At 37.3% G+C, this 14,943-nt stretch overlaps 7 protein-coding genes across 7 annotated transcripts; 3 read left to right on the plus strand and 4 right to left on the minus strand.

Annotated features, from left to right (window-relative positions):
- Positions 1–6: 6 nt before the first annotated feature.
- Positions 7–2,393, minus strand: SPOG_00115 (RNA-binding protein). The gene has a single exon (XM_013167622.1). The coding sequence runs from the start codon at positions 2,327–2,329 to the stop codon at positions 548–550; it is 1,782 nt and encodes a 593-aa protein (XP_013023076.1). The 5' UTR covers positions 2,330–2,393; the 3' UTR covers positions 7–547.
- A 411-nt stretch (positions 2,394–2,804) lies between these two features.
- SPOG_00117 (uncharacterized protein) lies at positions 2,805–6,859 on the minus strand. The gene is made up of 3 exons (XM_013167624.1): positions 5,407–6,859; positions 4,856–5,364; positions 2,805–4,812 (listed from the first exon to the last, which is right to left on the minus strand). The coding sequence occupies exons 1-3, from the start codon at positions 6,425–6,427 to the stop codon at positions 4,501–4,503; spliced, it is 1,842 nt and encodes a 613-aa protein (XP_013023078.1). The 5' UTR covers positions 6,428–6,859; the 3' UTR covers positions 2,805–4,500.
- On the plus strand, positions 3,093–4,404 carry SPOG_00116 (rRNA processing protein Ebp2). Its single transcript, XM_013167623.1, has one exon. It carries the CDS (start codon positions 3,212–3,214, stop codon positions 4,316–4,318), a length of 1,107 nt encoding a protein of 368 aa, XP_013023077.1. The 5' UTR covers positions 3,093–3,211; the 3' UTR covers positions 4,319–4,404.
- On the plus strand, positions 6,553–7,909 carry SPOG_00118 (signal recognition particle subunit Srp21). The gene is made up of 3 exons (XM_013167625.1): positions 6,553–6,802; positions 6,857–7,049; positions 7,212–7,909. The coding sequence occupies exons 1-3, from the start codon at positions 6,731–6,733 to the stop codon at positions 7,313–7,315; spliced, it is 369 nt and encodes a 122-aa protein (XP_013023079.1). The 5' UTR covers positions 6,553–6,730; the 3' UTR covers positions 7,316–7,909.
- SPOG_00119 (coenzyme A transporter) lies at positions 7,879–9,475 on the plus strand. Its single transcript, XM_013167626.1, has 2 exons — positions 7,879–8,755; positions 8,799–9,475. Exons 1-2 carry the CDS (start codon positions 8,377–8,379, stop codon positions 9,398–9,400), a joined length of 981 nt encoding a protein of 326 aa, XP_013023080.1. The 5' UTR covers positions 7,879–8,376; the 3' UTR covers positions 9,401–9,475.
- Positions 9,404–10,637, minus strand: SPOG_00120 (GTPase Ras1). The gene is made up of 2 exons (XM_013167627.1): positions 10,503–10,637; positions 9,404–10,436 (listed from the first exon to the last, which is right to left on the minus strand). The coding sequence occupies exons 1-2, from the start codon at positions 10,506–10,508 to the stop codon at positions 9,786–9,788; spliced, it is 657 nt and encodes a 218-aa protein (XP_013023081.1). The 5' UTR covers positions 10,509–10,637; the 3' UTR covers positions 9,404–9,785.
- A 59-nt stretch (positions 10,638–10,696) lies between these two features.
- Positions 10,697–14,473, minus strand: SPOG_00121 (damaged DNA binding protein Ddb1). Its single transcript, XM_013167628.1, has one exon. The coding sequence runs from the start codon at positions 14,194–14,196 to the stop codon at positions 10,960–10,962; it is 3,237 nt and encodes a 1,078-aa protein (XP_013023082.1). The 5' UTR covers positions 14,197–14,473; the 3' UTR covers positions 10,697–10,959.
- Positions 14,474–14,943: the final 470 nt, after the last annotated feature.

Consider the following 14,943-nt stretch of genomic DNA (forward strand, 5'->3'; position numbering starts at 1 on the left):
TAATAAGTGAAACTTAAATGTATATTAAAAAAAAAGCAAACATATAGAATTAATATATTATCCGTTAAAATCTATTACACGAAACCCGACCAATCTTTGTTTCCATAAATCAAAGATCAAACACAAATGAAAAAAGTAAAATCTCGAAGTAGGCTTAAGCATCAATAACAGCAATTATATTAAGAGAAAAATGGTATGTAAACATAGCTTCATGGATACTGAATTTGTGAATCGTAAACCCAAATTCGATGCTAGTTGTTTATGTTTTAACATTTTTTACCTTCCATATCATTACAACAAAGTGATTCCCAATTCTTTAAACAAATAAGACGGCCACATTTTGAAGAGATGCAAAAAATTGGCACATGAAGTCCTTTTTTACAACACGCTCAACTTGTCTTCAACAAGGAAAGCCAAGATATTAGATTTTATATGTTTCAAAAACAGCAGAAAACATCAGCAAATATAAAGTTTATCCCAATTATTAAAAATACATGACACCCATTCAATGAATGTAGCAGCAGGGCTGCAATTAATATGGTGAACTTTAGGCATAAGTCCCGAAATCTGCAGGGAAAGAGGAAGGACCTTGTAAGTTTGGATAGTGGGGAGCATTACAACGTAAACAATTACTTCGGCGACGGAAATTAGTGAAGCCACATTCACAAAGCCAATCACCTTGATCAGTAGCAAAAGAAGCTTTAGGGACATCTTTAAACCGGTTTTGCTCCTCAGGACGATTGGCATTAGGGTTCGGATATGGGTGATTATTAGCAGCTATAGAACCAAGAGATAGCTGAGAATATGGATATACACATGCATTTGTAGGACTAGTACCAAAGACACCAGATGAAGTGCTTGGATAATTACCGTTGGTATTGTTATTAGCGTTTGACGACATCGACGTGTGGTCTGCGACGACAGCGGCCGTTGCACGGCTAGCACCGCAGCGTAGGCAACAAACGTTTTTGGCAAAATTATGATATCCACAGCCCTCAGAACCACATTTCCAGTCACCAGCCCGGAAAGGAACATTACCACCAAACGTGGAACGGGAAGAGTGATTGTTAACAATGTTTGTTGCATTGTGATGCTGATCGGCCTGGCTATTAACTTCATTAGCATGATGGATACCAAAGCCATAGTTGTGAGGGATATGCGAATTACCGTTGCCATAAGACTGACCATAAGGGAACTCGGGAGGAAATGACGAAGTTGCAGCAGTTGCTGAAGCATGACCAGGACCAGGGAAAGAGCAACGGAAACAAGAAATTCTACGTTGAAAATTGCTGAAACCGCACATGGGGCAATTCCAGTCGCCAGGACGGGGGCGGTTTTTGCTGGAAGGGAAAGGAATCAAAATTTCCGATGCCTTATCCAAAACCTTTGGGCAGCTAGGAGTAATTGCAAGCATGCGATCGCCAATACATAACCCATTCAGGCCAAGAGCATCTGATGCGTCTTCATGGCTGCCGAAGAGGACAAAACCGGTACCAGTTGATTTATAAGGCTCGGGTGTCTTAAGAGTCCAGAGGGCAATTGGATGAATGCCATGATTCGTGAACCAACCTTCTAATTCGGATTGAGTAACGTCGTTGGTTAGGCCACCGATGTGGACCACCTTGGAGCGCTCCAAGTAAAACAGTCTCGCGTCAGCTTGACAATCGATCGGCTGAGTGAGGACATTAGGAAAAGAAGGTAGTCTGGCTTCGCGCTCAATTTTTCGCAGCAGAAGAGTAGTAGCATTAGCAAGGCGCCAGCATTGCGTCAAGCCTTTGGTAATATAAGGGACTTCTGTGGGGGAAAGCTGAATTGTTTTACATTCATTAATGGGAGGCAATGAATCAACATCTAGCTTTCCAAAAATATGTGACAGTGTAATTGTGTAAGGTGGAACGGAGCCTGAACGGATTTGCCATTTCGCATATTCACTGGAGAGATCAAATAGACGAGGGTGACGCATATAAGAAGGGAGGATAACGCCGTGATCTTTTGCCTCTTTGGGTAAAAGAACCCGTAATTCTCGCCCATTCATGACGACAAATGTGAAAGGCTTTTCCTGTAAGTTGAGTCGTTCTTGGATGGAATTGTCCACATATTGTATCGCTTCTTGTAAAGAAGACACCGTTCCGCAGATTCCATCTTTTGACGACTCTTCCCGAATGCTACAAGACTCGCAATGTTGTTTTTCTAATGTTTTACCATCCAAAATGACCCAGCAAATTTCATGGATTTCGCACGGAGCCCGACCGATGCTTATTCCATGGTCATCTAAATTCGTTTCAAAATGTAGGACAACCAAATCGCCTACAGATTCCGGCAGAGGCATTGTATGGAATCAAAGGGACTTGAGTGGTGACCATAAAACACAAACCTCAAGCAGGGTTTCTGTTACCTGTAAATACAGTCACATAAGTAACATTCAAGCTGTAACGAAGCTTAATGTATCGTTATATATGTGTGTTAAAGGATTTTGTTTTGCAGTAATAAACAAGGAGGAAACAAGGAATCGTAGTAAGATGGAAGAAAGAATCAGGCACCGTGTTGTGTTTGCTGGATTTTTGTTTACATAGGAGTTTCATTGTTGGCAACGCAATCAAACAGGAAATGATTTTGATTCTCCTGATCCATTTATCTTGCTATGCATACTTCATTCGCATTGCTTTTCCAACCAGGAAACGTTTAGTACGTAGCATCTCACAGAAACAAACTAAAAGCCAGCGAATTGAACGAAAAATCATCGAATTGAAAAGAGATTTTTTAATAGTGAACCCAACTCTCTTTTTTTTTTTTGTTAAAAACTTCCTTGTTATTATCATTCAAGAAGGACTACGATAGTATGATAGTATGATACTATGAGAATATGATACCATCCATGGTGCAAGCGTTTTCTCGATACTCTCGCTCCCAAGTGCTTTGCTTCATAGGGAAGGGGTTTTCGACTTTACAAATGAAAAAATCCTTCCTTAAAGTTTGTAACATCCTTTACCGCAGCGGTAGCACAATTGTATCTTTTTTTAAAACACTCGTTCCCCTTTGGTAAATCATTTTAAGCGAGTGTAACAAGACCCTATCCTCTGCAAAGGCAGAATCCAAAACTTGCTAAGAACAGCATTTTGGAGACCAACGGATTCATTGAAATTTTTCATTCGCTTCTTTCTAAACGACTCATTTTTGTTACATATCTGTAAAATTCAATTAGAAAGAAAGGATGGCTGGAGTTGACGCTAAAGGAAGGAGAGCTCAAAAAAAGAGCATGAAAGCTACCCAAAAGAAGAAGGGAGTTGCTGAGCAAAAGCAGGAACCGATCTCGGATGTTTCAGCAGAATCACATGAAAATTCAGATTCTGTTTCCCAAAAAAATTCTAGCAATAATGAAGAAAAGTCGGAAGAGCAAGGTGAAACTCGAGTTCAGGAGAAATTGCCAGAGAAAGAAAAACCTCAACATCAACAAGAAACAAAAGTAGACGATCAGGATGAAGACGAAGACGAGGAGGAAGAGGATGAGGATGAAGTTGAACTTTCAGACCTGGAAGGTGTCGAGTTAGAAGAGGACGCTGATCTTGTTCGTAAGAGGAAATTGGCTTTAAATAACACAATTGCTCTTGAAAGCATTTATGAAAAACTCAAGTATCCTGATGACATTTCTATCGTTGAAAACCAGGCTGTCACTACAAAGGAACCTATTGTAATTGCTGACGTAGAAGATGATCTTACAAGAGAACTTGCATTCTATAAGCAGGGTGTTGAGAGTACCAAAGCTGCCTTTGCTCAATTGGAAAAGCACAAGGTTCCTATAACTCGTCCTTCCGATTACTTTGCCGAAATGCTGAAATCGGATGCCCACATGGAGAAGGTCCGCCAAGAATTAGTTAAGGAAGCTACCGCTAAGAAGCTCTCCGAACAAGCCAAGAAACAACGTGGGCTTAAAAAATTCGGCAAACAGGTTCAAGTTGCTAAGCAAGAAGAACGTCAGCGTACAAAGAGGGAAACTTTGGAAAAGATTAATTTACTTAAGCGCAAGCATACTGGTTCTGATTTGACCACCGAAGATGATTTTGATGTTACACTTGCGAAAGCCGAAAAAGAAGAAAAGGCCAAGGCCAAGGCTCCTGCTAATAAAAAAGGCGACCGTCAGCCTAACTTGAAACGACAAAAGAAAGACGAAAAATTCGGTTTTGGAGGTAGAAAACGTGGTACGAAGAGCAATGACGCTGACAGTCTTGCTGCTACGGAATTCGGCAGAAAAGGCTTAAAGGCCTTAAAGGGCAATAAAAGTCGCCCTGGAAAAGCTCGCCGTCAAAAAGCTAGAAAGTAAATAGGGTTTTATTTTGGGTAAATCAATATCTATGGTTAGAGTATTTAATATCTAATTTCTTAAAAGTTGTAAGTTTATATACAACCTTCGTTTATCTTCCTTTTCTTGCAGTTTTATGATCTCCATGTTCCATAGAAAGTATAATCTCTTAATTGACAAATTGATGTATCTGATAGAATCAACTAACCGTGCTTTCGATAACTTGAGCGCCAGTCATTTAATAACGATGAACTAGCTAATTTTAAGAGTTTACAGTACTCTTGCCAAGAAGATTCCGGATAATTGTTCTCCTCTAAACATTGATACATTTGGTCTATTGAAAGCGCCCGCGCTTCATAATAACCAGCAAGTGAGAGCTGAGTCGTTATCTCCTTGCTTACCTCGTATTCCCAATGGAAAATTCTGTGCGCAAGTCGCGATCTCTCGTAACAACTACTTCCAAGAAGCCAATCTTTTTTGGATTCTTCATGATACTCTAGATCATTTTCTAAAACCTTGAAAAGTTAGCGCTTTAGTATTTGAAATTGTAGCCCATACCTTGTAAGTGTCACGATTGTATAAATGGCCTTTAAAGCGCACAAGCTGTGTGGATAAACGTGAATGTATATTACAAGCATCACACCCATATGTAGCTTCGCATCTCCTGTTCGTCATTATCGGGCGGTTTTTAAGAATATTAATGAAATTTGGTTTCCAGATACTAGAAATCACATTGGATTCCACTGAGGAAAAAAGTCGCCTTCGAATCGTTTTACGACTAAAAAGAAAATGTTCATCTATGCTTCTATCTATTTGAAGATTCAGTATTTGCTTAATGAGATGTCGAAGGAAATTTGCAAAATGAGCTCGGAGACCCTGGTGGCTTGTCATTGAAAATTCTGGAGGAAGTAATGCACGAGCACCTAGCGTTTCTTCGTCTTCCTCTTCATCTACTATAAAAGACTCATCATTCGAAGAATCATCATCGCTAGTATCCACCTTTTCACTCGCCGGTTCTGAAATGTCTTCTTCGGTCTCTATATTAGAATCACCAAGACTACGCTTTCCTAATTATTGTTAGTAAGTAATCATAAAAAAATATTCCTTACTTCTGATAAGTGCCAATTTTTCATGAAACGCCTTCTTAGCTGGGTTTCTAAAACGCTTACGCTTATCTTCTTTCTCATCATGTACAGGCTCTAAATTCTCCACTTCTTGCTTTAGTTCCGTGTCCAAGTGGTCCCTTTCATCTTCATTTGAATTTTTTTCATTGGAAGACCGTTCCGGAGATGAGTGATTAAACTCAACAGATTCATCCTCAGAAGAGCGAGGAAGATATTTCCTTCTTTTCGATTTTTTTGAGACTAAACCTGATCCATTGCTTGGTAGGGACGCAGTTGATGAGTAGTATGAGTCGGAATTATCAGATTCAGAGTCTGAAAGTATTAACTTCTGAGAAGGTCGTTTACCTTTGGACGGAGATATAACTTCAGTATCTGAAAGGTCGAAATCAGTTTCTTGCTCCTCTCTTTCATCAAACTCCGGCAAAGTTCTCTGGTCATTCGAATCTTTCATAGGAGTAGAGTCAACTGCAGAGTTCATCGATTGATCTTCCTTATTGATTTCATAACCTTTTAAAAAACTCTTTTTCTCTTGACTATACGAACCATCCGCGGGGTCGCTGTTTTTAACTATGCCTGGCAGTTCATAATCATTAGTCGAAATGAGATCCATTTGCTTATTCTCAGCAAATGCAGTGTCTTCTTGAGAGGAGGATGGAATTGGAAGAATCAGTTCATCTGTGATAGTATTTTCTTTGCGATTCTTATGCTTGGATTCTTCTGTTGTTTGTTTTGAGCATAATATGGGCCGCTGTTGTTTAACCACGATCTCAGGTAAAAAATTTTTTTGTTTCTTTCTTAAATCCTTGTGCTTTTGTTCTTTCTCCAGAATGTTCAATGAGTCCAAATCCGTTCGGGAATAAGAGCTTTGTCTTTCCTTATTCGTTTCAGGTTCATTTTTTGAACAACTTGCTAACATACTTTCTATATTTTGGGTCCCCTTTTCCAATTTCCGGTTCAACTTCTTACGATTCTTTCTAAGCTTTCGTGTCATTTTCTTTGTACTCATTTTAAGTGAGCAGAAGATTAAATAGATATTCAGATATCGTTAAGAACGATAATAATAACTCTTTTTCCAAATGAAATATTTCAGGTGAAATTGTATACAATCGATATATATTATACTGGGTCTTAACTGAACAGCCCAAAAGCTCTAAAATTCAGAGACCTGCTTAAATCTTTTTTAAAACTCTTTTCTATAAATACTTTTATATTTAAATTTGCATAGCTTACTTTGATTTACGGTCAAAAAGCAGACCAAGCGCAGGTTCGCTACTGGTAAAGGTGAATTTGCCAACAGCCAGCATAAAGGATGGTATATTTGTCCACCGTTAATGACTTTTTTGAACAAACTAAGCTCTTAGTAGAAGCATATCCTGATACAGTAAGAACTGTTTTACTTTTGACTTAAAATATACCGTCTAACAGTGGTATATAGACAAAATTAACTACGCGTTATCGAATTGATGAAGATCAACAGAGTTACCTTGTTGCAAAAGCATATGAAAGTACAGCAGGAATATGCTTAAAGTTTAGAACAGACAAAGCTGCCGAGTTGAGCCGGTTAATGCTCATTGCAAGTAAACTTGGTTATGTTTCTAACAAGTTGGAAATCCCTCCTGAACCATCTGGTATGTATATCTCTTGTTTTTTTAAAAAGAGAGAAATGATGAATATAACCTTAACCTGTGTATATGAACATTTTAAATCGTATAGCTTCCTTTGAGATGTGTTTCATATTCCAGACATCATTTCTATGAAACCAATTCATATAACTAACAGCTTTAAACTAGAAACTGAACCTGCAGCTCCCAATAAGCCTGTCGAAGTGAAGTCAGAACCTCAGGCTGCTCCTAGTAAGAGCTCCAAGAAAAAAAAGAAAGGAAAGAAGAAATAAAATTCATCTTACCGATACTTGTGTTTTTAAAGGTTTAAGTTACTCTGTTCCACTGTCTTTATTATTTTAATCATGGCTGCTTATAACGATTACTTACTAAAGGCTCAATCTTTTGATCGGTTAGAAATCTTCCTCTGAGAAAATGAATCATATCTCTTCGATATATTTTACTTTTACTATTTGTGCTGTATCATGTATCGTTCTTTCTTCCTCTACTCCTTCTGGTCGTTCGTCTGCATTGATTGTATTACTCGTACTTACATTGTAGTCATTGGAGCACTTGAAATATAGATGTTAAGGTATTTTCTGAAACGGTTTGAATATTAAATATTAATGATTCAATTCAATTCTTTTATTCTATTCTAGTCCAGTTAGTGGGTACAAGATTCACAATATCTTGCAAAGCTTCCTTAAGTCAAAGCTCAAATTATAAGTACCTTAGGCTGAAAATAGAAAAAAGCTTTTTGAAATGAATTAAATTACTTATTTAGTGCAATGAACACACACATGATCTATTTTTAGGAGTTGTTTTATAACCATTTTCCCAAGTACTAGCTGACATACCTACCTCCTATAAGCATGACTTTTCCGGAGATTTCATAAAATCAATTGCTTTTCTCTTCTATTTATAATTTTAAGAAATATTTACAAATTTTTTAAAGAAACTAATAAAGATAGTATTGAAGTTGAGTGGATATTACCTACCTAGTTTGGAATTCATAATACAAGAGGGCCTGTGCTTTTTTCTGCTTATACTGAGCAACTTAAGAAATTGAGCAATCTCAGATGTTATAATTTGAAAGTATTATCATTATATTGAGCAGTCTAAGCTACTCAAGTACTATTTGACCACCTAATTGGTTTTGATCAATTTTGGTATCTTCATTATTTGGAGTCCATTTTTAATTAAGACATCAAGCTAGCTTCATTGCTGTCCTCCGACTACTTCGAGAATACGATAGTAGGAAGCGGTATTGTATTCTTTAATCTGTTTTCGTTCCTTTTTGTTATTCTTCCTTTTTTGCTTTACTCTTAGTCTATAATTGGTAACGGTCTACTCCATGACCAATTCAATTGAGACTTTCCCCCCGAAAGATTCCAGGGAATTCTTGATCAAGTCCGGGATAGCAGGTGGAATCGCGGGCTGCGTTGCAAAGACTGTAATTGCACCTTTGGATAGAGTGAAGATTCTCTATCAGACTAATCATGCAGCATACCGAGGTTATGCTTTCTCTCGCCATGGTTTAACTAAATCCATAAAGCGTATTTACCATGTAAGCGGTGTTCGAGGTTTGTATCAAGGCCACACAGCTACTCTATATCGTATTTTTCCCTACGCAGGTATTAAGTTTGTTGCTTATGAGCAAGTACGGCGACTGCTTATACACTCAGAAGATTATGAAACCAATGGTCGGAGATTTCTTTCGGGTTCTTTAGCTGGTAAGATAACTATACTTTGAAAATTTGCATTTTAACCATATAGGTATGTGTTCTGTCTTTTTTACTTATCCATTGGAATTAATTCGGGTTCGACTTGCATATATAACAGGTTCAAGTAATAAGCCAAGACTTTTGAATGTTACAAGCCAAGTATTGCACGAACGAGATTTTGGCAATCTGAAAGAAACCCCTTTACGTACCTCAATTAGAAGGATTTCAAACTTCTATCGTGGATTTTCTGTAACCTTGATGGGGATTTTCCCCTATGCTGGAATGTCTTTTTTAGCTCATGATCTTGCTACCGATTTTTTCCATAATCCTGTAATCAAAAGAGCTCTTCGTTCTGAGAAGGATGAACGGCATTTAAGTACTTGGTCTGAACTTACAGCCGGTGCCCTGGCTGGTGTTTGTGGCCAAACGATTTCGTACCCTTTTGAAGTATGTAGAAGAAAAATGCAAGTAGGCGGTGTTGAAAGTCGTTCTCGGTTCCTAAAATTACAAAACGTTATAAAATCTACATATAGAGACGCTGGATTGAGAGGTTTTTTTGTTGGTCTTACGATCGGATACTTAAAAGTGATCCCAATGGTTAGTACGAGTTTTTTTGTTTACACTCGAAGCAAATCCTACTTGGGTATTGATTAGAAATGAGAGAAATGAGCTTTGTTTTATTCAATAAAATATAGAGACTTTTGTATATTATGTCCACAAGTCTTTAAGACATGTCTTACTTCTATGAGAAAAAAAAGGCTTAACATATTAGATAGACAGTAAAACAGCAAAAGGCAGAAGTGTACCAGCATAACATTATAATTATCAACTCGAAAATAGGTTGGAGGTTAGGCCCCATTCCTTTATAGCAAACAGCGAATGATCCAAATAAATCCAAACTCCGAAGGCTAAACAACTTTTTTTTCAATAATGAGTGAAAAAACTAAAAGCATTTTGTATAAAACCCGTATACGTATTTTAATCCCAGGGAAAAAAGTCGGCCAAAACCAAAAATGGAAATAGAAAAGAAAGGAAATATCTAACATATGACACAACATTTTGTTGAAGAAGAATCAGGGTTCTGAGCCGCAGCAGGACCCTTAGAAGCTTTAGTAGCTGGCTGAGATTTTGCTACTTGTGTAGCTTGTTTAGTATGAAGTCCTCTTTCTTCAGATTTATTAAAATGACGGATTGTTCTGACAAGGCTGTAAAAGGATTCTTCGACGTTTAGTCGAAGTTTTGCTGAAGTTTCAACGTAAATGCATTTCATACTTCTAGCAAGAGCCTCTCCTTCAGCTCGAGAAATGACCCTTTCGTTCTCCAAATCGCACTTATTAGCGACTAAAACAACGGGAAAGCTATCTTTGTCTTTGACTCTTAATATCTGTTGATAAAACGTATTTATCTCATCAAAAGATGACCGAGAAGTTATGTTGTATACTAGTAGAAAACCTTCACCAGTTCGCATATACTGCTCCCGCATAGCAGAGTATTCTTCTTGACCAGCTGTATCAAGAACGTCTAAAAGAGCCCCTTCTCCATCAATCTCACACTTTTTTCGATAGGAATCCTCAATTGTTGGATCATACTCATCTACAAAATGGGATTGAATCAGTTGAATCGTAAGAGCACTTTTACCGACACCGCCGTCGCCTACAACAACTAATTTATACTCTCTCAAATAGGTAGACTAATTGAAACATTAGTATTTCATACAGATAACTCTCATTCACTGAAACGAGGTAAACTGGCATACCTTCATATTACTTGTAAAAAAGAATATTTCTAAGAGTTTAAACGTCTAAAATATATTCCTCTTTTAAGTAAACTCAGAGATCCAAAACTTGAAAGGCGTATATGGTGGAGTTCTAGTAGAAGAATTCCCCAAGTCCCTCGTTTGTCTAGGATACTGAAGTGGAATAATCCCTAAATAAACAAAATAAAAAATACGAATACCAAAGATGTGGAATTCTAAAGAGAACAGAATTAATTATGAATAAGGAATTATGAATTGTGAAAATTCAAACGAATAATTGACTCTACATTTAAGTAAAATATTTAGCGATTTCTCCTAAAACGAGAAAGTAATGAAGAATCATACAAACTATCGAAAGAATAGTAATGTAAATTATTGTATTTCCCAAAAAGATGTATATATTTATATGTTGCGGTTTTCGCAATTTTTTCATTAAGAAGTTCATTAGCGCAAGAATTTAGGAATGTAATCTAGCAAGACTTTCCGATAAATTTACCAACTCATTCACAGAAATGTTCAAGGGTAGTCCTCCGTTCTTTCCTTGAACGATATCATCCTGTATAGACAGAGGCATGTCAACGATACCTTCTAATAAATTACCATCTATAAGCTTACTCGGAAGCTCTTCAGCAACTTCAGAATGACACCTTCTCCAGTCTTCATGACTTAGTCCGCCTGTCGAAGGTAAAACGCGCCTTACGTTATCCTGAAGCTGCAAGAGTATGTCAGCATTATCATTCGCATCTCCAATAAGCATTATAGCACCATCCACTGTGACGGAGATGAGTCTCGGTTGTACAAAGCTTCCTGCCTGAAGCTTTGTTAATGTAGCAGTTCGAGTTTTGTTTACGAATTCTCCCAAGTAGTACTGATCCAAGCAGCGCAACCGTTTACGGTCGGCTATTTGCGGTGAATGCACGTCCCGTAGAAAAACAAATGCGTTACCATCAGCATCACAGACAAAGTATTTATGTTTGTCTAGCTTATCAACGGATGATACCCATATTGGCTTAAAATCCCTGGCTAATTCGGTCAGCTGGTTTTCTGAAAAATTTATCACAGAAATCGACTTCATCAAGTCGCCGATTACTATATCATCATCGTCAATACAGAGGTCTATGGTATAAGTAGGAGTTCGAAGACAACCTTCGACGTGAAAACTTCCTTCACGAAAAGCAAACGTACTAACTGTAGCATTTATACCAGCTACAATTAGACCTTTGTAACTTTCGAGTGTGTTTACCGATCCTTGCACCTTATAAGTTGAAATTAAATTGAGGTTGTTCTTATTGACAGTAAACATAAGCAATCGCCCCGAATCGGGTGTATCCTGATCAGGATAGTTATATCCTGTACCAACGATTATGCTAGAGTTAGTCTCTAGATACACTATACTCTCTACCATTTCATTTGCATCAAACTCAAACTGACATACTTCTTCTAATGTCAATTTATCAAAGACTCGTAGAGAAGATTTTAGGCTCTGTTCTTGACTTCCTAAAGCATCCTCTAGTTGCATACAAAGGACAAAGTAGTGTTTTTCTGAAGAGCAAATCCTCCGTGGGAAACCTTCCACTGGGATTGTTTGTATAGTCAACCCTTGAATGGCACCAAGAGAAGCCATAACTAATTTGGAACCCGTACAATATACAAGATCCGTATTTAAGGTAGGGTGACAGAACCTTGTAATACTAACGATTTCTTTTGAGGGAAAAGGAGTAAAAACCAATCTTTTTGATTCCATATGGATAAATTGCTGAGTTTCAGCTATAGAAACGAGGGTGCTTTTATCTTTAAAAATTAGGGGTTTTATGCTAACAGGCGTGTTTCCTAGGCGTATTACCTTAGGTTGAATGTTGTAAATACCATGTTCACCGAAAGAATATTGCAAAAACTGACCATCATTCGTAGTTACATATAGGAAATCGTTCACCTGATTACTGAACGAAAAACAAGTCAAACTTCGAGGTACATCTTTTAGGCTATATTGACACGTCTCTTGGATACTACCTTGGCTGATCTTTAAACCCAAGACTGAACAAGACCATAGTCCTATGAAGCAAATAGAGTCATCCAAAAAGCCAAGGCATGAGATTTCCGAATCACACTGATACCTAGCAATTTCTTCCAACATACGAAGAAAAATTATAGTGCCACCTGTTAAGGCAACACAAACCAAATCTTCATATATAGTGCCATTAGTTATGTTTGCTTGGGGAGACCAGGATATTAGTTTGCTTCCATTGAATAAGCGGACATTAGAAGTAGTAATTTGCAAAAGTTGCTTTCCCTCATCCACTACACCGACACTTAACGTAGAAGAATCACAAGAAAGGTCAGTACATATTGAAAATTCACCTTCGGGAGAGACATAAAGTACCCGAGTTTCACTAGGAAAGCTTATAATGATATAGTTGTCATAATCAGCCTTAAACGAGACAGAGAAGACTTCCTTAATACTTTCCATATCTATTATGCCTATATCCTGAATTGAAACAGTATTTTTTAAGACACGTATACTTCCATCCTTGTAAGCACCGCTGCAAGTAAGTATAGAAGATCCAGAACTTTCATGTTCGACTGTAAAATCACTTATAGGAGCTATGTTAGGAAATATCTGTAAAGTCTGTACAGTTAACTCTTGGTTAGCCAAACCAGGATTATCTAACTGTAAAACCGCGGAATCTCCATAATGGCTTCCCAAAAAAACTTTATTTTGGGGAAGGGAAACTAGACAAGAGGCAATAGAAGACTCGCCAAGCTTTTCTAAGTCCATTTTCAAACCATTATGTGAGAATTCAGAATAGAAATGGTATATAAAGCCGCTTTCATCAGTTACAAAGAAATGGTTCGGATCATACTTGACGGAAAATAAATCTTCAAGTGGATCGGAAACCAAAATTCCTGTGAATGCTGATATTGGATAAGTGAGTAAGGACTTTGAAGCTTTAAGCTCCTTGCTGATGTAGTATACATACATTTCACCAAAGATGAATACACCACCATTGTTGTGCGCAATAAGCTTACCTTCCTCTATATCGTGACAAACTAAATCATCTTCGTCTATCTCACATTCGCGAATGTTTATTGTGTAAGTAGACAGATGGACAACAGATTTGCTGTCGCGATATAAAACAGCTAAGGTGGGAACTGAAGGAGTGTGGAGCATGCAAATATCAATAACATCCAATTCTTTGATGCGGACATTAAAATTATCATGAAGGAAAGAGTCCATACTGTTTAGACGTCGTTTTTTAGAGTTGACAATTGGAATAATTGTCAGAAGCCCTTGATAAACATGCAAACATAAGACACGCTGGAAAGGGTCTACGAGTAGTATAGGGCCAGATTGACTTTCGCGGAGAGAACGCACACTACAATCCTGTATTTTGATTCCATTTGCAATTGATTGATTTTCAGAATCCCAGAAAAGAGTGAAATAATGGAAAGAGTCAGTAGCAACAATAATATGGTCTGTTGACGATAGTGCAGGGCGAAATGAATTTAAACCAACAATACGTCCAAATATATTTGTATAAGTTAAAAGCTGAAGATTTTTTTCATCGTTGTACTCGTAAATCTCGATACAGTTGCTTTTGGCAATTATTACATTGCACGACGTCGAATCAACAAACTGACAAACAACAGCATTTCTCACTGACGAAGGCTTGTGTATATAAGACACATAACTCATTTCTTCTATAATTCAATTCAAGTAAACGAACGAACTTGTTTTTTCACTAAAGGTTCCTATTTCAATTGGACCATAAACAAAAATTTAACAGAACGATGGTGAGTGTTAAATTTACAACGTCTAAGTCCAAACGATTTCGAAAAAGACGACAGCAGATTTCTAGAGTGTTCGAAAAAAATATTATGAAAATAAATAAATAAGGGAATAGTGAATTTTACCTTTTTCCGTACACGTCTGTTTAGAAAGGGTTAACACTCAAAGAGCCAAACAAGTATGATACTATCCCAGAGGGTATAACATTACTCAACTGTTACTCAAAAATGTTATAGTAAGTCATAATACTAAAGGGGATATTACACAGATGTTACTTCGTCGACATTCGTAAATAAAAAACGAAAAGATGATGATTCAACGATAGAATAGATGGATTAAGCTTTCAAAAAGAATTCGGATAAGCAGTGCTGCTCTCATAAACCCTTTGAGAAAAAGTTTTTTTTGGTCGAGCTGTTCAACTTGATTTACGATACTGATACTTGAAGCTAAGCAGCTAGACAGCCATACTGGATGTATGAATAATAACAATTTTCTTGTACTGCATGATATTTTAGAAAGAAAATGATTTCTCATCATTATTTCATCAATAAAAAACTGTTGAGCGATAGTTCTATTTATTCATATTGTACTAGAAAATTGTTTGAATACGATATCATATTGGGAAAGAAATAAAGACCATTCATGTCCTGAAAG

This window comes from Schizosaccharomyces cryophilus (assembly GCF_000004155.1).
Source record: "Schizosaccharomyces cryophilus OY26 unplaced genomic scaffold supercont4.3, whole genome shotgun sequence".
In the NCBI taxonomy this organism is placed as follows: Eukaryota; Fungi; Ascomycota; class Schizosaccharomycetes; order Schizosaccharomycetales; family Schizosaccharomycetaceae; genus Schizosaccharomyces; species Schizosaccharomyces cryophilus.

Coding starts and splice junctions, on each gene's coding strand:
- SPOG_00117 (XM_013167624.1), bottom strand. CDS start 6,427: ATGAGTACAAAGAAAATGACACGAAAGCTTAGAAAGAATCGTAAGAAG. Junction 5,365..5,406: donor AAAATTGGCACTTATCAGAA/GTAAGGAATATT, acceptor AACAATAATTAG/GAAAGCGTAGTCTTGGTGAT. Junction 4,813..4,855: donor ACAATCGTGACACTTACAAG/GTATGGGCTACA, acceptor TAACTTTTCAAG/GTTTTAGAAAATGATCTAGA.
- SPOG_00116 (XM_013167623.1), top strand. CDS start 3,212: ATGGCTGGAGTTGACGCTAAAGGAAGGAGAGCTCAAAAAAAGAGCATG.
- SPOG_00121 (XM_013167628.1), bottom strand. CDS start 14,196: ATGAGTTATGTGTCTTATATACACAAGCCTTCGTCAGTGAGAAATGCT.
- SPOG_00118 (XM_013167625.1), top strand. CDS start 6,731: ATGGTATATTTGTCCACCGTTAATGACTTTTTTGAACAAACTAAGCTC. Junction 6,803..6,856: donor TAGAAGCATATCCTGATACA/GTAAGAACTGTT, acceptor AGTGGTATATAG/ACAAAATTAACTACGCGTTA. Junction 7,050..7,211: donor AATCCCTCCTGAACCATCTG/GTATGTATATCT, acceptor GCTTTAAACTAG/AAACTGAACCTGCAGCTCCC.
- SPOG_00115 (XM_013167622.1), bottom strand. CDS start 2,329: ATGCCTCTGCCGGAATCTGTAGGCGATTTGGTTGTCCTACATTTTGAA.
- SPOG_00119 (XM_013167626.1), top strand. CDS start 8,377: ATGACCAATTCAATTGAGACTTTCCCCCCGAAAGATTCCAGGGAATTC. Junction 8,756..8,798: donor TCTTTCGGGTTCTTTAGCTG/GTAAGATAACTA, acceptor TTAACCATATAG/GTATGTGTTCTGTCTTTTTT.